Source organism: Rhinolophus sinicus, chromosome 4, assembly GCF_057876585.1.
Source record: "Rhinolophus sinicus isolate RSI-liver-muscle chromosome 4, RSI-T2T, whole genome shotgun sequence".
NCBI classification, from domain to species: Eukaryota; Metazoa; Chordata; class Mammalia; order Chiroptera; family Rhinolophidae; genus Rhinolophus; species Rhinolophus sinicus.
Genome location: NC_142504.1, coordinates 22,516,211 through 22,538,271, shown reverse-complemented (window position 1 = coordinate 22,538,271; position 22,061 = coordinate 22,516,211). Strand labels below are relative to the sequence as shown.

General features: G+C 36.4%; 1 protein-coding gene across 1 annotated transcript in view; it reads left to right on the top strand.

The window, feature by feature from the left end:
• LRRC72 (leucine rich repeat containing 72) overlaps positions 1 to 22,061 on the top strand; it is a 38,532-nt gene that overhangs the window by 6,759 nt on the left and 9,712 nt on the right. Inside the window, exons 3-5 of the mRNA XM_088797602.1 lie at positions 2,597 to 2,666; positions 12,640 to 12,721; positions 13,831 to 13,941. Of these exons, the coding sequence (XP_088653728.1) occupies positions 2,597 to 2,666; positions 12,640 to 12,721; positions 13,831 to 13,941 (263 nt within the window). The remainder of the gene's footprint in view (positions 1 to 2,596; positions 2,667 to 12,639; positions 12,722 to 13,830; positions 13,942 to 22,061) is intronic.

The window sequence follows — 22,061 nt, the reverse complement described above, 5'->3', positions numbered from 1 at the left end:
ACAAACAACAAATGTTGGTGAGGATGTGGAGAAAAGGAAACCCTTGTGCACTGTTGGTGGGATTGCAAATTGGTGCAGCCACTGTGGAAACAGTTTGGAGGTTCCTCAAAAAATTGAAAATAGAATTGCCTTTTGACCCAGCAATTCCACTTCTTGGTATTTATCCAAAGGAATCCAGAACACTAATTCAAAAAAATATATGCACCCCTATGTTCATTGCAGCTTTATTTACAATAGCCAAGATATAGAAACAACCTAAGTGCCCATCAATAAGTCTCGGAGAGGCTGTGGAGAAAAAGGAACCCTCATACACTGTTGGTGGGAATGCAGCCACTATGGAAGGCAGTGTGGAGGTTCCTCAAAAAATTAAGAATAGAATTGCCATATGACCCAGCAATCCCTCTCCTGGGTATATACCAAAAACTCTGAAAACGTTTATCTGTAAAGATACATATGCTCCGATGTTCATTGCAGCTTTACTTATGGTGGCCAAAACATGGAAACAACCAAAGTGTCCTTTGATAGATAACTGGATAAAGACGATGTGGTATATTTACACAATGGAATACTAGTCGGCCATGAGAAAAGATGAACTAATGCCATTTGAGGCAACATGGATGGATCTTGAGATTATTATGCTGAGCTAAGTAAGTCAAACAGAAAAAGTCAAGAACCATATGATTTCACTCATATGTGGGATATAAAACGGAAAGCAACAAAGGAACAAGACAAACAAATAAACAAGAACTCATAGACACAGATAATAGTTCAGTGGTTACCAGAGGATAAGGGGGGAGGGGAAGTGGTAGAAGAGGGTAAATGGAGTCAAATATATGGTGATGAAAGGAGAACTAACTGGGTGGTGAACATACAATGTGATATACAGATGATGTATTACAGAATTGTACACCTGAAACTGATGTAATTTTACTAACCATTGTCAACCGCAATACATTTTAATTAAAAAAAAAAAAAAGACATTGTGAAGGGGAAAAAAGGAGAGAAGGCGACTGTTCTAAATTTAAGACTAAAGAGTTATACCAACTGAAAAAGCAAGGCATGAATGTTGATGGGATTATGGATTTAAACAAACTATAAAATAAATGTAGGGGAAACAGGGACAATTTGAATATGAATAGTATATTAGAAGATATTACTGAATTCAATTAAACTTTCTTGGGTGTGACAGTGGTATTGTGGTCATGCAGGAGAATGTCCTTATTTAAGGGATGTGCTTGATGAATGAAGTATTTAGGCGTGATGGCACTACAATAATAAGACCACAACTTATTTTCAAATAATTCCCCAGAAAATTATCAACCAATAAATAGATATATAGGTAAAAGAGAGTGGAGCAAAATAATAAAAATTGTAAGTGCTATACAAGCATTCATTGTACTATCATTCCTTCAACTTTTCTTAGGTTTGAAATTTTTCAATATAAAAAGTTGGTGAGAAAGGTTTCTTTTGTTTAGAAATGTTGTCATGATTTAAAAATATATGCTTTCATAAAAATAGGAAAATAATTAGTCCCTCAGTGTTCCAAGGTTAAATACAAATGTGAAAGGATGTTGCCACAAATGAATTAATATAGGTAATGTTAATTAACATTAATATTTTTAAAGTGCTTAGGAAAGTTCCTGGAACACAGGTTATGCTCTGTAAATGTTTGATAAATACAGGTATACACTGGGGGTGCCAAAAAAAATGTATACATACGACTTGTATTCACCTTTTGTTATCAGTATATATTATTACAATTTGAATACAGTTTTTTCCTTTCTTAAAATGTGTATACATCTTGTTTTTTTGTGTGTGTTTTTTTGGCACATTCTGTATGTATAGGAGCTCATACCCAGCCAGGGCCCATAATTTCTGCGCTGAGAAATAAAAGGGATCTGAATATTCCAGCCCACAGCTGTCAAAGGGCAAATGATCCTCAGAGATCTTGCTTCTTTGCTGATAGCTCCCACTTCTCACCCAGTGTCTTCCCCTTTGCTGTGTGATCTGCTTCAGCAGTAAAGCTCAGAAGCACTTGACAGCCAGAGTCCTGCACAATTCCAGAAGGACGGGCAGTATTTGTCCCTATAGTAATAAACAACAAAGGGAGAATAAAACATTTCACCCAGTCACTGTCTCTTGGTGTACTGCAATCTCCAGGTCCTAACTCAGTCTGGCCAAGATCTCGGTAACCCCAAAGTAAGACCCTGAAGACACTGTTGAAGCATTCCTCACGTCTACCTGTTCAGTCCAGTGTCTTCTGCACTTACTTTTTTTCCCTTCTCCTCTAACCCCTCTCCCCAGTAAAATCTTTTTTTTAATTGGGGTCCCAATAAATTCAGTCATAATGAGGTATGTTTTTCTACTCATGTGATAAAATGCTCTCCTTCAAGTATTTGTTTGAACTTACTGACAAAATCTTAATCCATATGCATGAAGTTTTAATGACGGAATTTCAGAAATTAGCATATAAATGTGCCAACAATTTTGAAGGACCGAGAAAGGTTTTTTCGGTTACTCCAGTCAGACTATATATCCTTCCTTACCCATGAATAAATTAATCATTGCTAATGTTCACTTTCTTTATCCATTACAGGGAACTGACAGATGTCATTGATCTTTCTAGGTTTAAAAAATTAAAATACTTATGGCTACATCATAACAAGGTAGGATTTATATGTTATCTTCAAATGGCTCTATAATTCAATGACTATTTCAATATGTTTTTAATAGAGCTAATCTTTAAAGTATTAGTATTTTGTACACCTAATTTAAATTTTGGTAAGAAACTATATGTATACCGGGGGTGCCAAAAAAATGTATACAAATGGACACTTTGGTCAACGTTGCTCAATTGTTCTCCGTAATCAGAAGTGTCTGGACGCTGATGGTAATGACTTTGAGCACCTCTTGTAATTGCAGAAGTCAAACGTGACTAATGTTCGTCTTTTGTTATCAGTACATATTGAGTACTACAATTTTCATACAGTTTTCCTTTCTTAAAATGTGCATACATTTTTTTGGCACCCTCTGTATATATATATTTAATAGCACAATTTGTGAGATGTTACCACACTACACCTTTACTATTGTCCCCCATGTCCTGTCAAACCTGCTCAGGGGAGGCTATTCCTTCTCAAGACTCCTGGAAGAAAACTTGGGCAGTCGCATGACTTTTCTCATCATTCTTATGTAATTCAAAATTTTACCACCCATTTGAGTTATAGCCATAGTTCAGAAATGAGAATGGCTAGGAGCATATGTTAATCAACTTTCAATCTTCATTCATAAATGGGGCATCCCCCTACCTCCCCTCCCACATCCAGCGAGGGCCATCTGCAGAGGGCCACCTGCCTTCTTTATTAACTAGGGAGGTGTGGTGGGTTTTACTTCCCTCTCATCTCCACCCAGCCTTTTCCAGGGTTGTATGGAATGGGAAGATGTAGAAGTATAGAACAGGCAAGGGAGAAACAGTTTTTTGATTTGCACCCTCTGGTACTAACAGATGTTCAAAGCTGACTCTTTTCTCTTAGTGGGTTATTCAGAAGGTCCCCTCCTAGGTCACTCCAACTCTAATACCTCTTCTTTGGCCACTTCTGACCTCCCCCCACCTTTTATCCCAGTGGTACTTACCGCTGAGGGTCTTCTGGCCTTGGCAAACAATGCTCTCGGGTGGGATACCTCATAAAGTACCCCAGATCAACATTCCTACAATGGGCCGGCATGCAGTTCCCAGGATTCACATATGTTTGATCTGCTATAAGGGGCCAAAGGGATTGGTTGTCTCCCAGTTGTTACCCAAACTGATCTAGCTTCCTCAAGAAGTGCCAGACACTAAGGCACCATGTCCTCAATTGTCGGGAACAGCCTTCAAGGCCGCTAAGTGTGGCCCTTGAAGCTTCTCTCAGAGTCTAGGTAGCATTTAGGAGGCAGAGTCCTCCCACTGCCTCCTCCATAGTGGGGGCCTGAGTGGGATTCCAAACTCTAAGTCAAAGAACACGACTGAACTAGAATTCAGATGCAAACAATCATTACAGTTAGCTAGTCAGTTATTCTCAACCTTCAAAAATGTGACTTTCCAACAGCTTGTGTTTTCTTCATTATAAATTGATTATCCAATCCTAGCATTTTGAATTTAGACTTCCAAACACCAGCTTATTAAAAAAAAACAAAAAACTTTTGAGTTTCAGTAGTAGTATGCTTGTCAAGCAGTAGTTTAGATTCACAGCACTGAATCTTTAAGCAACCATGTTTATGAAAGTATTTCAATATTACGTTGAATTTTCAGTCTTTTTTTTTAAACCAACTAAGTGGAAAATGGAAAATGAAAGTGCTTCTAGTATTAAGTGTAAACATAAGTCTCATAAGCTTGAAATCATTTCTAGGAGAACAAACACAAATACCTCCAAGGCCTAGCCAGCTAACGACTAAAATGGAAAGTGCATGCACCACTTACGGGCACACAATTCAAAACTCTTTTGAACACTCTGCCAAAAATTATCCTGGGTCACAGTGTGCAACCTCTGATTAGAAAAAGATGGAAATCATAAGACATGGCAAAAGTAACTAATCTTTGTTTTTCATTTGTACTTCTTGTGGTGTTCAGTGGTGTTCAGTTTTGAAGGAAAGAATGTGTACAAATGTTGGCAATATGTCTACAGGGAGAGGTATAATTAGGGATTTCGTAAATTTTTTGTTTTTTTTTGCAATCTGGTAGTGGACACTGTCCCACCTTCAGTCATTGAATGTTCACACGGTTGACTGACCGATACATTATGTATGTAGGAAGGGATTGCGTAGCTGTCAACTATTTTACTTTGTTTTTGTAGGGTTGGTTGGGGAAGGGACACAACAAAGGCAGAATTCTCTTCCTGTAGTTGGTTCTTTATGTTGAAGAAACTAACTATATGTATCATTACAAAATCACTTTCACTTTGTTCTTTAACTTACTCAGTCCACATAACACTGGAAGGATGTCATACCCAAAATAAGTTTTAAGTGGTCATGGGTAAGTGAATAAACTGATGTGAGTTTTCCTGTTGATCAACAATTGACTGGTTACTAAGTTGCCTGACTACTCATACTTCATGGAAAATTAAATTCTTACCCATGACCCAAAATACTAGCGGGCATATTAGCCATGATAGTACTTCATCGAAATTCATATGTAAAATTTTGATAGTTTTCTTTAAAATCTCAATTATATTAGGTGGACAACTAAGAAGTTATCATGCCAGTATAGAAATGGTACGGAAAATTGTGGTACAAAACATCAACACTGACATAAGAATATAAATATTTAGAATTGTAATGTTTTGTTAACAATGATCTGAATTTGTGACCAGCATTGTTCTTATGTGAGTAAATATCTAAGATTACCCTCTATTTAGAAACAGCTAAGGCACAAATTAGTAAAATAAAATGAGCACATCTTTTTTGCTTATTGCTTTATTTAATCAACAGTTCTGTTGAGGTGTATGTACTGGGCATTATTGGTTGTCCACTCAGTATCCATTCTCTTCTTTTACCTGTGCAGCAGAATTTGAGTTTTGGTCCATGCTTCTCCTCTTTTTTGCTTAGGTAGGTGATCCCATCCCCTGTGTGGATTCTGCACTAAGCCAATTAGGATAATTCCATCCTCCTTGTGAGTGGCTGATCAGTGAATGGGCAGCTAACCAACTGTGGTAGTGGAGACATAGGAGGCTTCTGTGTCGGGTTCACTTATCTCTAAAGGAGGACCCTAGAAGAGAGAGAGGTCCCTTGTTTCCTCTGCCAAGAGTCATTCCACCAACTTGAGGATAGATCCAACATTTAGAGAAAAGCAGAGCCCAAAGAATCATTAAGATACTAAGACTGAGGCTCTTATTACCTCTGGACTTCTTGGTGTGTGAGATAACAAATATTCTAATTTATGTGCCAGTTTGAGTTGAGCTTAGACGTTACTTGGAGCCAATAGCATCCTATCTGACATGGCTTATTCTGTACTTGCATTAGGCTACTGGTAGAAAATAACATTAAATGTGATGGTACCTGCTTTAGTGATAAAATTAGGAAGGGCAGAGGGAGTAGCTGTGCTCCTAGTCAGGACGTTGCATCTGCAAACTGCCGGGGATGGAATGAGAGAAAGCAGTAGTCTTGGGAGGCAATGAAAGTAGCTTGGTGTGTTTGGCGCCTCGCACCCTATGCACGTCTCCGCATTATTATCTGGTGGATGATAAAACTGGAACTTCTGTTCTGACCCTAGACTAGCAGATTAAACAGGTACAGTTGTTTCTAAGGACCTCCAATACCCCAGCTTTCCTAGGTTTCCTCAGGCAACTCTGCTTCCTTTGGTATGCTCTCTGAGGGCTGGTTTTCTCCTCATACTGCAGATATTCACTACTTCTGCATCTCCTCCCTTTATGAGTCACCATTGTTTTTCTAATCTCACCTGATATAATTAGTGGGAGACAGCTACTCTTAGGTGCGTGTTAACTAAGGCCTTCCTAAAGACTCCCTTCCTTGTCTCATTTTCTCACGAGCTTGAACGAGGGTATTTTCAGGCCACAGTTCATCCTTTCCAACTTTTCATGAGAAACTGAGTCTGCTCAGCAAGTGATTTAAGTGATTTGCCTTTTATACTACAATTAAATTGTGTTTTGGCTAAGTACCTCAATTTTTTTTCTTTCATAGATATTTAATAATAAGTCCGTAATACTGGTACCACAATGATAGCATTCTATTTCTGGAAGAACTAGCAGAACTTCGGTATGTTGCATATATCTCAGGTTAGAATAAGCATTTGATGAAAAACCTGTATAATGCCTCACAAAGCAACTAGCCAAAATGGAATATGAGTTTCTGCCACGTAGCAAAATCTAGCTGACAAGTTCACAAGCTGAATTTAAATAAAAATGCTTCTTCTGGCAAAGTCATTATTTATAAAATTCATCATCTGAAAAATAATAATTGAAATACTTATTTATAATAACATTTTCCACACTGGCCGACTAGAGAATGGTCAGGTTTAGATGAGAAAATTGCTTTAAGAAAGATCCGGAGCTCCTTCTTCTGAGCCATTAAGACACTTTGTTTCTTATCTCCCAGACATTCAGCACCTATTACAAATTTGGTGAATAGCACAAATGGATATATTTTAGGAAAGAATATTTGTGTACAAGACAAGCAAACCATAATTGGAAAATTGAGATACATATTTTTAACATGCTGTTTTAAATATATGTAAAGATTTTTTGAATTTTTCTTTTTTTTTTTTTTTTGCTTCACAACAAGCTTTGCATCATGGAATTTTAGTTGGTTCCTTCCATTAGGTTTGGGCATACGTATTTTATTTATTCATTTACACATGCCTACCTTGTTCCAAAACACAATTTAGAGCAGCACAAATCCCATGGTAGAGCGTAAGAGCTATTAGAGAATAAAACGAATTAGGGTACATTCCATATAATTTGGGCTCTTGTGTGTTTCTGTTACCTCAGGGCAACATTAATTATATCCCTCACGTCAACTTTATTGAAAGAATCATATTTTGCCAAATATGTAAAACCTCCTCAAAAAGTAAATCAACATAAATATCCTAAATAAGACTTCAATGCATGGTTGTGAAATTCATAAAATATGTACCCTGTATCTCTATGAGTTATGCTTTACAATTATTTGTCCAAGAAACGTAACCTATATTTAGAAAAGAGCATATACAAAAATTTCAGTAACTTGGAAAAAAGGGGGGAAAACGTGAGAATGAAAGACTGTTTATATTGGATAAAAATAGTTATTCTCACTATAGTTTTAAAGTATAGATTTTATTTTTTAGTTTTGTACATATTGTAAACTAAGATACACATGGATGCATTGTTCTCATTTATTGAACAGGAACACCATAAAAAATGAATTTAGGAATCATGGAAATATGTTGAATTTTTTCTTTTTTTTTTCTTTTATATAATACAGCATATTTTATAAAAATTCTCCCCAAGTAATACTTAGAGTTTTATGCAAATTTAGGAAATACTGTGATTGCAATATTCAAACCTACAATAATGTATCCTTTTAACTAACACATCACGACAGAATTTTTCAGAATTTCTTCATGTTGTTTAATCACTGGTCTATAGGTCTTTGCCCCTACGTTTTTAACCTTGGTACTACTGACTTTTTGAACTGGATGATTCTTGGATGTGGGGGCTGTTCTGTGTATTTTGGGATATTTAGCAGCATCCCTGGCTTCTACCCACTACATACCAGGAAATTTGACCCAGAAGTAACAACTTAAAATATTTGTAGACATTGTCAAATGCTCCCTGGGGGGCAAAATTGCACCACCACCACCCCCCACCGAGAATCACTTAATTCAGTAGACATAGTGATCTACAGAAACCTAAGACCAAACATGTCACTCCTCTGCTCAAAACCTCTGATTATTACCTGTTACTTTCAGCCAAGCTCTTATAATAACCTACAAGGCCCTACAGAGTAGGCCCCTGATTTCCTGTCTGACCTCAGTGCCCACCTTCTCTCTGGTTCACTCTGATCCAGCCACGCCAAGCACTGTACTGTCCCTGACTTGTGCACTGGCTTGTCCCCAAATGCTCCTCCTACAGATATCTCAGTGGCCTACTCCTTCCCCTTCATCAAGAGTTTGTTCAAACATGACCTCCTCTGTGAGGCCTACCGTGACCAACCCATTTCAAATACAACACCACCTCCCTACTGGCTCTCCCAATCTACATGCTTTCTTTCCCTTATCACTTATCAACTGATGCTGTAATATATAATTTACTTATTGTACATATTATTTGTTTTCTCTTTCCCTGTTAGAAAAAAGGCAGAGATTTTTGTCTATTGAGTTCACAGCTATAACCCCAGAATTTAGCATGGTGTCGGCACATAGTAGTTGCTCAACAAATATTTGTTAAAATGGAAGAATGAGTTAATAAAAATCCTAATATTTTCTGCCAAGTTGAACTTTTCTTTGCATAGGTGCTCATTAAGATAATGGAATTTCCCTTAATGGAAGCATGTTTTGACTGAGTTAAGCAGAAAAATAATATATTGGAAAGATATTGCGTAGCTATAAGGTAGCTGAACAATCAAGTATAGAAAAATCTCAGGATCAAAGTAAGCCATGGTCAAAACCATATCCAGAACTGGTTTCCACAAATACTGTTGATAATGCATATCAACAATAGAATCACTTGTATATACGAAGCCTTGAGCGAAGACAGATGATTTGTGAAATGTCGCATTAAATATAAATCCTGTGGCAATTCTTAGACTCAATAGTGTAGATTTTTAAATAGATAAGTATAACAATTTTTTATTTTAACAATAGCTGGAACATCAGTATGTCTTCTAATTCCTGTTCCTAGTTCTTGACTTCAACAACTTGCTGCATTGCAATATCTATTATGTCCCATGAATTTCACCTTGGAACTGTAATTCCCTCCACTTTTTTCTCCCACTGCCATTACTTCACTCTGGGCCAGCATATATTCTTCTGAATTAGCATAGCCCCCTTCCTATTCATTTCCTGATATTATACTTACTATCCCTTCTAACCTATGTTCTTCCCTGACAGTTTCTTTGTAAAATAAAATTGGGCAATAGCACCCTTCTGCGTCAAATCTTGTAATAGCACTCCGAGACCCTCATGATCTGGCTTCATGTCTTTCCCCTTTATTCCCTCTCCCACCAACAAACAGTGCAGTCTTAACATTCTAATAATCATAGTCCAAGGCTATTAATGCTCTTGGGAAAACGATGACTCTATAATCAAGATGAAATTGTTGAGTTCATTAGTAGTCTTCTTGTGTTAATAAGTAAGTCCAGAGAAATTAAAAACCTCAGCTAATTGAGGATGTTCTGTTAATGTGTGATCAGTCAGACCACTAGAAAAGGAGAGAAAAAAAGTCATGGTTTTCATTTAACGTTCTTTGCTCTGCTGACGTCAGGTATGGCTATCATTAGACCAGGGAGTGGTGAGGAGAAGGATGGAAGGTAGTAAGCTGCTGTCAGGAGGCTGGTAGGAAAAGCAAAAAGGGTTAGAAAGTCAACTGGGAACCACTCCTCGCTACCTTGAATGGTTTCTCCCAACTGGGGGGCAACATGGCTCCTCATGACTTAACAAAAGCTGTGGTGAAATTGTTGGTGGTCTTCCTTCCTGAGGACTGACACAACCTGGTGCTCATGAATCTGTGAAATGATGAAATGAGCAGCGCACGTGCCTTTTGTAGCTTCAGAATTTGTAAATGTTGTAAATATAAATGAAAAAGTAAAGAAAATTTATTGAAGAAACCAGTTTTCAAACTTTGGATATAATTCTAAAATAGCTTTCCTGAGATATGAGAGGGTGTGAGTAAAATTTGCAATAAGTCCTCACTAAATCAGATAGGTTGGCATCTTTCTCTCTAAATCAATCCAGCAAAGGTCAAAATAATTCTATTTAATTGATAATAATAGTTTCCATGATAAGCTTTAATGAACACTTAAAACTAATTACAATCATGAGCATATGTTTCTCTCTATATAAAGTATTAAGCACTTGATCAATTACTATTTCATGAGCATCTTCTCCCTGCTATATTCTATATTATATAGTAATCTCTTATATGTGTCTCTGTGTAAGTCTCATTCTTTTATTTAATTTACCTGCTGCTTTAAAGCATACCTGCCCTACCTCTATGACTCTACCATGTCTTATCCCCATAACTCAAATAAATCTGTTACATTTTATCAAGTTTATTAATAAGTCAGTATTAATAATAATAATAATAATGGAGTTTTCCTTGCAACTCTAACAGTTTAGAGTTGAATACCCTATATCATGTATGCAGTACTTAATGATTCATTGGAGGAATTTTCGAGTGCGAGACAGTAACAGCTCTCATCTACATTGTCCTGAGATCTGGTTTTAAAATTAAGATACATTAATCTGACAACACTGGTCATCTCCATAGAAGGGAATGCAGAGGGCCATTTCCTTGGGGAGGACTTGGCCACACAGAAATTTAATTTTATCTGTGGTGTTTGAATGTTTTACAACAATAATGTATTTGTTAATGAATACTGTTTTTAAAAAATGCATTTGAAACAACAACAACAACAAAACTCAAGAAAAAGAGTACTTTTGACTATTCGCAATTCACATACACTGAATTTATAATGGAATCTCAAAAGTAAGATGTAGCTTTATGGTATCATTAGGAGAATGAGAACATGGGAAGGACATAGTACTGAAGAAATATGGTTCTGTTCCTTAAGGAAGACACAAAACTAGTGTTCAAGTGATTCATTGTACAAGTCAAATGAAGTGTTGGAGTGGTCAAGCAAATGGAGGTTCATAGGCACAGGGGTTGTCAGGATAGGCCTTGTTTAAAAGAAGAGATGTGGGGCTGGCCCAGTGGCTCAGGCAGTTAGAGCTCCATGCTCCTAACTCCGAAGGCTGCTGATTCGATTCCCACATGGGCCAGTGGGCTCTCAACCACAAGGTTGCCGGTTCAATTCCTCGAGTCCCACAAGGGATGGTGGGCAGCGCCCCCTGCAACTAGCAACGGTAACTGGACCTGGAGCTGAGCTGCGCCCTCCACAACACCCTCCACAGCTAAGATGGAAAGGACAACAACTTGACTTGGAAAACAGGCCTGGAAGTACACACTGTTCCCCAATAAAGTCCTGTTCCCCTTCCCCAATAAAATTTAAAATGAATGAATGAATGAATGAATGAATGAATGAATGAATGAATGAAAGAAGAGATGTGAAGTAGCAGGATTATGCTGTGCCTGCCCCTCACTTGTCGACAGTGGCTGGTTGAGCTGTTCGCACTCGGCCTGACCTGCCTGGCACAGTGGCCTCCTGTGTCTATTCAGATTACAGTGTTTTCAGCTAAATTGAGGAAATCTGTTTACCAGAAGGACAGTGAGCTGGAGAAAAGGGGGTGGTTCATAGGCTGGGTGTGGGATAAAGAAAGAGAGTTCAGAATTAGACCGTTGTTCAGGAGATCTGATTCAAAGTACCGCAGCAATGGAAGTTTCAAAAAGTAAAAAGTGGGTTAAGAGAGTGAGAAGACAGTAGTGAGATGCAAAGAGATCAAAGCATGGTTTCAACACCTCTCTAGAGCAATGGAAATCTCCCGTGGCGACCCCCTCAGGCATGGTTGTGTACATTTTGCTGCCTAGGACTGACCTTAGGCGTCCTCAGAAATGTACCAGAAGAAAAGGCATGCAGGCAAAGAGAAATCATGGCTCATTTACAGATGCAGAAATGGCCGCAGCATTATCTGAGGAGAGAGCCCTTGGCACATAATTGGCACTTGAAAATATGTGGTGGTGAACAAGTGATACGTGGAAGCCAGACCCAGGGATCCTATATGGAGCAGAATTGAATGAAATGTTAGAGCAAAAGGTCTAGGCCCTTTTACAGAGACTTTGAAAACCATGCAAGGGAAGTTGGTCGAGAGGTTTATATTAAGGTAGCTAAAAACATCCTTTTCATCACACTGTCTTAAAAACTCATATTCCAGACCAAAAGCTCACCAATAATTGTTAATAACAGCAAATGCCAAACTTCTATGGTCTACTATAATTATATATAGGTAAATAGTTATTGTAGAAAGTAAATTGTGCTCTATCACTCATTTTTCAGCTCCATGGAATAACATTTCTAACCAGAAACTATTGTCTGACAGAACTGTATCTACACAACAATGCAATATTTGAAATAGAAGGTATGTCTTAAATTTTCTCTATTGATTGAATGAATTTTCAATTAAATAATAGCTTTCAACTGCTCGTATGCAATTGCTAATGGCATGCAAAAATCTGTTTTAACATTTTTATTGAAACTATGTGATGAAACTGATTATTTTTTTAATGTTCTTATATACATTTCATTTTAAGAAATATGCTTTTGATTATGGTTTTAATGCAGTCTTGTGTCTTATTCAAAAAGCAAAAGAATCTTTTTTTAACATAGAAATGTTTTCATTCTGCGGCACAGTTAGACACAACTGGATTATTGTGGAAGCAAATTTTCACAGTATTTGGGAGCATTCAGCAATATAGCAACTTTATAAATAGTCTTAACTTTTTACTGGTCATAATTTTTACCAGCCAAATTCTTGTTTTCACTCTGAATTAGTTTTATATGTGCAACACTCTCTAAAATGACACTTTTAAAGCAGGTATAAAAATACGTGATGTACTATGATGAGGAAATATGAAGAGGTACAGCACAGAATATTTTTACTTAATACTATATATCATAGAATCAAAATATCATAAATTTTAAGATCCACCATCATTTCATGTACCACGAAGAAAGAAAATCTTGCCAATTAAACTATGATGTGGCTATCGCAAAGACACAACCCACTTTCACTTATGTTAAAAATGTGGGGAAATGTGCAATTTAGAATCAACAAAAACAATACGAATATTTGGCTTCATATTGTACAAAGAAAATATTTACTTAGGAGGGGATTGAATTGAATGAGTAATTATTCCCTTGATCAGCATTATAAATCTAAGTAACAGGCAAAACAAAACAAAACAAAGCAAAAAGAATAAAAAAAGTACCCCTTCTACAATCAAACAGAAAAATCATTGCTACAGGAAAATGTAAAACAAAAACACTGGAAAGAAATCGACTCTACATTCCCACATCACACTCAATTAATTAAATTCGTATGCTTTGTTCTATTCTTAATGATAAATCACAATATTGTTGATAATAATTCTTCCTTTCACCAGCTGTAATGTATTCTTTGCTTTTGTTTAGTTAGTGTGTTTAATTGGCATTAAAAATGTTTAAAACGTTGTAAAAATTTGTTTTTAGGCCTGCACTGCCTGCCATCATTGCATATACTCCTGCTACACCACAATGAGTTAAGAAACATAGATGCAACAGTGAAGGAATTAAAGGGAATGCTAAATCTGAAGACTCTAAGTATTAATTTACACTTTTATATGGCCATAAGCTAAAATAGTCATAACACAGGACATGTTTTTATTTTTTAAATTTAAATCAGATCAATGCTCACAACTGAAATATGTAGATATTTCTAAAAACAAGACTGGATCTTATTCCTCTTTAAAACATTTTTGAAAGAACAACAGATAGGGAAAAAATGGTTTTAAATGATGTGGCACACCAAACGGAAACAACAAAAGTGACAAAAGATGATTTAGATGTTTAAATCGGTGGTTTTGGTTTTATCTGTAAAGTAAGTTTTAGATATGTTATATGATTCCATTTATATGACATGTCCCGAATAGGTACATCTATCAAGACAGCAACACTGAGATGTAATTATTTTTAAATAGATTAATGTTTTCCCAGTACTGGGGGTATAAAGGGACTGGGGAGTTATAGCTAAAGAATAAGGGGTATGGGTTTTTTTTCAGGGTGATGAAAATGTTCTAAAATTGATTGTGGTCATGGTTGCCCAATTCTGCGAATATGCTAAAAAAAACACGAATTGCATACTTAAAATGGCTGAATCATGTCGTATATGAATTATATTAATAAAGCTGACACCAAAAAATAAAAAGTTTTTATGTAAGTTTTCAATTGGATGAACAGCAAACTTCATTCATGAATACTGCATCATACCCAGAAATGAACTGACCTCGGTATTAGAAGAAAATGTGAGAAGGTTGGAAAAATAAATAATACACAGTTCCTACTCTCCATAAGCTTATAGTATTGAAGGGTAAATAAAACCAGACACAACCACAGTACAGGACAAATGGTTCTAGGTGTAGCAAGGGAAAAGATGTTCAGATCACTGGGTGGGCTTTCCAACTTTAGAGTTTGGAGACTTCTTTATATAATGTCGTGAAAGGGATGTGTGGGTTTTTTTTCCTATTCATTTTTTTATTCATGTCTCAGATTTGCCTGAGATAGGGTTTTACATACATGTAAATTGGTGGTGTTGGCGGAGGTTCTAATCAGATCAATAAATTGAGAGTAAAGTTTTCATATATTTTCAGTGTTAATCAGTTACGTCTGCTGTATTTAGGAGAAATGATTCATGTGCTTATAGGTGGATTCTTTAAAGCCAAATATTAATATTACACCAAGTTCATGGCAATTCCATGCTTATTTTTGAGACACGATAAGGTCTGTGAAAGACTCAGGATTGACTTGCATATTTGAATTATCTGGCCCTTCTGTGCTGAACAGATGCTTGCATGATCAAAAGACTGGTTATGCTAGATCCGGAATTCTCACTTATCTTCATTTTTCTATAAAATGGGCTAATAGCTACCTCAGGATTGCTTCAAATATTAAGCTATTTCTATAAAACTTTATTTTAAAAAAAGCATTTCTTGACATTAATTCTATTTTGAAGTAGCAACAAAAATTGTTTCATTGTGGATTATGTAAATTAGATAATGAATTAAGATAGTGTAGAAATAATGCTAAGTAGTAAATAGATTTAAAAATAAAACTGACATTTTAAATAATAATCATTATAATAATATATTTCAATGTCTTTCCTGTTGAGAAAATGCTTTCTCATAATATTCGCATTTAAATCTTCACAGCAATCCTATAATATGATTAGAATTATTCCTTCATTAATGGTGAAAATGCAAGGCTCAGAGCTTTAACCAAACTGCTAAGGAATGTTGAAACTTAAACTCATGCCTCCTTCTTCTAGCAATCACTTATTTATTCATTCAATAAATATTTCTCATGTATTCATCCATTCAATAAATACTTATCATGTATTTACTATATTACTGTCTACTAGATGGGGACATAAAAATGAACAGGTGAAACCCTATCTGGACCTTTATGGAGCTTATAATTTTATAACGCTCAGGCTAAATATTTCTTAGAGAGCTGAAGGGGCTTGATGCAAAACTAATTGGATCGTTTGCTAAATGTAAGAATGCAATCATTTAAGCAAACTTATTTTACAATAAAAAATTTGGAGGTTATCATTGCCCCCAACATAGTCAGCAGGATTATGTGCCTGCCCCGGGGAGTGGAGTCTGAAACCCACCCTGCCCCACTTGTGTGTCAAGTGCATATATGAATAGAGAATGGTGTCAGGCTTGCGTGCGGTGCAGGAGTGCCTCTTCTAGTTTTCTGAAAGGCTGTTAGGCCAACCCGGTAGTGTACTGTTCATATCATTACCAGTCACAACAGTTTAGGTGACCTCTACTTAAAATCATAGTGATGTCATTCAAATTATATAACTATAATTGTTCCAACTGAAAATCTTATAGTGGGATCAATTTTTGAAATGGAGAAAATGCCGTGTCCAATTTTTTTTAAAAAAAGCATTTTCTGAAAACTTCTGGTAGTAAATATGTACACTTTGAACCTTTGCCCCATTTAGGTTAAAGAAATTATATGGGGGAAAATGTGTATTTACTAGACTACAAACAGTGCAATAATGCCCTCAGATTCAGTTTCTGTGAGCCCCGTTTTCAATCACAGATTAGGTTCAGCTCATTAACTAAAATGAGAAGTCATGCATTTTGAAATGTTAACATTTTTGTCTTTTCAAGTTCTAAAACCTTATAAAATGCTAAAGTGTTATTATTCCACTTCAATTACAAGTTCTTCAGAGAGTGAGAAAATTGCCTGGGGCTAAACCTCTAATCCATTTCAGCATTGCACCCTCCAATGGCATTTATGAGAATTGCCAAGAGATTGCCCAGGAGACACATGGCTGGGAGCTTCAGGGAGGCCTAAAACCAGCTGCAGAGTGTGAGGTCCTGGAAACTGGAATTCTGGACTTCCAGGCTGAGTCACAAGGGCCCCACCTCTTCTCTCCACGCAGTCTACCTTTCCAAACCCTCCTTCTCCTCTATTTTTCTCTTCCCTTCCTCTTTCTACATCAGGATCTACATATGTCAAAAGACGTACTTTGTGGATGATGACTTTCACTAACCTTCAGTCTCCCTGCCTCTTTCCCAGCACAGAGGGAAAAACACCACCAATAACAGCAACAGAATGCTTAACGCCTTCCTGCTCCTAAACGTTTATTCTCATTTCTTTCAAATGTTCTCTATGTTTCATTAAGCTCCATGATTGGAAAATAGACTTAAACTCCTACATCCCACAGTTTTTAAGAGTTGCTCCTTGCAGAGCTATAAGGATTCACCATTGAAGACAAGGAGTATCCCTTTCAAGAGAGGGTCTCCATGTTCTGTACGTTCTGCCCTTAAACATTTTCTACCTTTCCTCATCAGGCCACAGGACATTGCTGATTGCAAACAGTCAGGGAGTGCAGAGGGATGCAAAGAGATCAGAGTGAGACTATGATCTCAGTGGTCTCTTCGTTTGAACTTCTTTACCTGAACTACCCCTCGAGGTGGGACCACCCCTCTGAAACAACAAAATGGAACAATCCACCCAATAAAAAACGACCAACTGGGTCTTTCACTGCGGTTTGTCCTGAAGAAGACAATATTCTGACCCCTCCACTCTCTTCATCCCCTGCTTCAGTCCAGGGTTGTCTTTTAAAAATCAGGGATGATTTCCACATTCAATACAGGGATGTGGTATGCGGTGCCCCACGGATTTTAGTTACAATACAATGGTGATCAGTGTGGAGATGCTGGCCTTTCTCAGTAACCTTGAGCCAGAACCTCAAAATCTTCCTGTCTGATTCTTGACCTCTGAACTTCCTTCCACGGGCTCTTCTGCATAGGCGCAGACTCTAACTGTTAATGGGTATATTGGTACATTATTAATTACATCAACTTTCTTCAAAGGTGGTCCTAAAAACATTCAGGCTCATTTAAATAATTTTAAATTTTGCTTTAAAGTTGTAAAAAAAATAACTGGAGCCAATTATTTAGATGATTGTGGTTTTTTCTCTCTCTCTTCTGTTTTCAATAATAAGTAGATTCACACATGTGACTCATGTAACTCAAGCTTGTGCAGTAAGGTAGTAGAGACATTTTGATATATTATTGGGTAAATGTAAATTGCTTAGACTCAGAATCCCAAATTAAGATAAGCAAGACAGTGCTGGCGCCACTGAGGTGTACTCTTTAAGTAGCCTAGAGGGAAGGTGGATTAAATAGTATTAACCTATTGAAAGTGAAAGTGTAAGCAATTTCGCCTCATAGTTTCTAAAGGAATGTACCTATACATCATGGAAGGCTTTTAGAACTTTCAGACACAGGAAACCAGTTTCATATCTTAGAAACTTAATTTATGGTAATTTTAGTAGCATCAATCCAAAACTCATAAATCCAAATGTGAAATGCTTGATAGTATGGAAGGGAAAAAAAGACAGTTAAAAATAAGATTGCTTCCTTCTAAACTTTAAGAGCAAGGGAAAAAAAAGTAAATAATAAAGATGAACTGCCTTAAGTGAATAATAATAAAGATGAAATGCCTTTCAAATTATTGAATTCTATTTATGTTTTAAGTTAATTTAGACAGAGGCTGAGCTTAATAGCCTAGTTTTCAGACTTGTTGTCACTTACATTTTACTTTACGATGAAAGGAATGTTGAACCATACTAAGCATATTGGTTTTTAGTATTGAGACATCTTAATAAGTAATGTAATAGTAGTAAATCCAAATTGGGTGTTTTGTTCAACTGAAGCTAGAAGGTTTTTGTTGTTGTTATTGTTGTTGTTGTTTTTAACTTACATAAAGATGTTACTTAACTAAACACTAGGAGAAAAAGCCAAGAAAAGAAATAGTAATGCTCTCAGAGGGAAAAGAAAATATGAAGGGTATACCAGAAATAAATGCCACTGAAAGATGTCGGTGCATTTTCCATTAACATCATATGCAAAGGCAGACTCTACTCCCAGCAGCTATAATGTATGATAGGGTTACGGTGTGTCAGATGTGATTCTCCAGGATAGTAACCACAGAACAGACTTCTGCACTAAAGAATTTGTGACTTTTTCTCCCTCTTAAAGTCTCATTAAAAACAATTGTGTTTGCTTTTATATCCTTCAAGGGTGTCCTTTTCTCTTTCTGGCTCAAACTACAATGCATGATCCCCATGGATCGTTTTAAATCTGTCCTTATTATTGATTAATATACATCCATTCTATTCCCTGTCCTGTAGCTATAATTATTTATTACTGCTTTAAATTCCTTCTCTTTTGAGCTTAACATTCAAACCACTTTTGTCCTTACTTAGAAATCTTGAAAAATATCCATTTCATTTATTCCTCTAATTTCCCCCAATGCATATGTATATATCCTTTCTTTTAAAGTTCTTTGTTGCTCCTGGCTCTACATTTTCTTTTCTATTTTTAAAAGATTTTTATTAAAATATAGCTGACATGCAATATTATGTTAGTTTCATGTGTGCATCATAGTTATTCAACAGTAGCTACCTAGCACTATACATAGTTATTACCCTATTATTGCTTATATTCCCTGTGCCTTACTTTACATCCCCATGATTATTTTTAACTACCAATTTGTATTTCTTAATCCCTTTACCCTTTTCACCCTACCTCCAACACCCCCTTCCATCTATCACCCCAGTAGATCTACTACCCATCTGACACCATACATAGTTAATACAATATTATTGACTATATTTCTATGCTATACCCTACATCCCATGACTGCTTTGTAACAACCTATTTGTACTTCTTAATCCCTTCCCCATTCTCATTCACCCCAACCCCCTCCCATCTGGGAACCATCAAAATGTCTTCTGTATCTACCGTGTTTCTATTAAAATCAGACCCGGTCTTATTTTAATAGAATATAAGACCTAATATAATATAATATAATATAATATAATATAATATAATATAATACCGGGTCTTACATTAATTTTTGCTCCAAAAGATGCATTAAAGCTGATGGTCCAGCTAGGTCTTATTTTCCGAGAAACACTGTATGAGTTTGTTTCTGTCTCATTTGTTTATTTTGTTACTTAGAGTCCACTTATAAGTGAAATGATATGACATTTGTCTTTAGCTATCTGACTTACTACACTCAGGACAATACCCTCTAGGTCTATACATGTTGTCACAGATGGCAAGATTTCATTCTTTTTTATGGCTGAGTAATATTCCATTGTTTATATTTACCACCTCTTCTTTAGTCTTTCATCCATTCAGGGACACCCAGGTTGCCTTTATATCTTGGCTATTGTAAATAATACTGCAATGAACATATGGATAAGGATGTCCCTGTGAAGCAGTGTTTTGGGCTTCTTCAGATAAATACCCAGAAGTGGGATTATCAGGCCCTTCTTTATCTTTTGTTATAGCCTTTGATTTAAAGTCTATTTTGTCTGGTATGAGTATTGCTACCCAGCTTTTTGTTTGTTTGTTTGTTTCCATTTTCATGAAATATCTTCTTCCATCCCTTTACTTCCAATCTGTGTGTGTCTATCTGAAGTGAGTCTCTTGTAGGCAGCATATGTATGGGTCTTGTTTTCCTATCCATTCAGCCCTCCATCTTTTAATTGGAGCATTGAATCCATTTACATTGAAAGTAATTGTTGATAGATGTGTACTTATTGCCACTTTATTATTCATATACTTTTTATCCATCTTAAATAAGTCCCTCTAAGATTCCTTGTAACTCATTTGGTGGTGATGGACTCCTTTAGCTTTTTCTTGTCTGGGATGCTCTTTATCTGTCCTTCCATTCTAAATGATAGCTGTGTTGGGTAGAGTTGTCTTGGTTGTAGGTCCTTACTTTTCATCATTTTGAATATTTCCTGCCAATCCCTTCTTGCCTGTAAAGTTTCTGTTGAAAAATCAGTTGATAGTATTGTGGGAGCTCCCTTGTAGGCCACTAATGTGCTTTTCTCTTGCTCCTTTTAAGACTCTTTCTTTGTCTTTAATCTTTGTCATTTCAATTTTGATGTGTCTTGACGTGGGTCTCTTTGGGTACATCTTGTTTGGGACTCTGTATGCTTCCTGGTGGGAATATCCATTTCCTTCACCAGATTAGGGAAGTTTTCTGTAATTATTTCTTTAAATAGGTTTTCAGTCCCTTGCTTTCTCTCTTCTCCTCTGGTAACCCTATGATGTGAATGTTGGTATGCTTCATATTGTCCCAGAGGCCCCTTAAACTGTCCTCATTTTTTGGAATTATTTTTTCTTTTTGCTGTTTGGATTGGGTGTTTTCTGCTACCTTGTCTTCACTGATTCAGTTCTCCACTTCATCTAATGTACCATTGATTCTTTGTAATGTATTCTTCATTTCCATTATTGTATTCTTTGTTTCTGACTGATTCATTTTTATGTTTTATCTCTATTTTTATGTTTCCTGTCTCTGTTGAAGTTCTCTCTGAGGTCATTGAGCGTCCTTATAACCCGTGTTTTGAACTCTGCATCTGGTAGATATTGCTTGTCTCCTTTTATTTCATTCTTTTTCTGGAGCTTTGTTCTGTTCTTTTATTTGGGATATGTTTCTTTGTCTCCCCATTTTGGCTGTCCCCTGTGTTTGTTTCTGTGTATTAGGTAAGGCTGCAATGTCTCCAGGTTTTAGTAGAATGGCCTTATGTAGTAGTTGTACTGTGGGGTGCAGTCTTCCAGGTCACCTGAGCCACACACTCCAGGTGTGTCCCTTGTGTGGGTTGTGTGTGTACTCCTGTTGTAGTTGAACCTTGGTTGCTCTTTGCACATCATTGAGTTGCAGGGGAGGGAGATTGACCCTTGGGCTCACTGGTTGTGAGGTACATTTTCTTTTACACATTTTTTCAGTCTTAAAACGTTCTTTTTTCATTGTGGTTTTATTTCATGTTTATTATTTATTTATTTATTTATTTATTTATTTATATTAGTTTCAGGTGTACAAAACAACATAATGATTAGACATTTACACCCCTCTCAAAGTGATAACCCCCCCAAGTCTACTACCCCTCTGACATCATACATAGTTATTACAATACCATTGACTATATTCCCTACAGTCTTAAAACTTTTGTTTATGATGCACCAAGTGTCTTCCATTGCCTGCTTTAAATTCCTCTAAAACTCATGATTTCCACAAGGAATAGCTGTATATAATGATTTTATTGACCATAAAAGTTTGTATTCATACAACAAATATCATAATGTTTTATTACCTACAGAGAAAACATTCAGATGATTAAC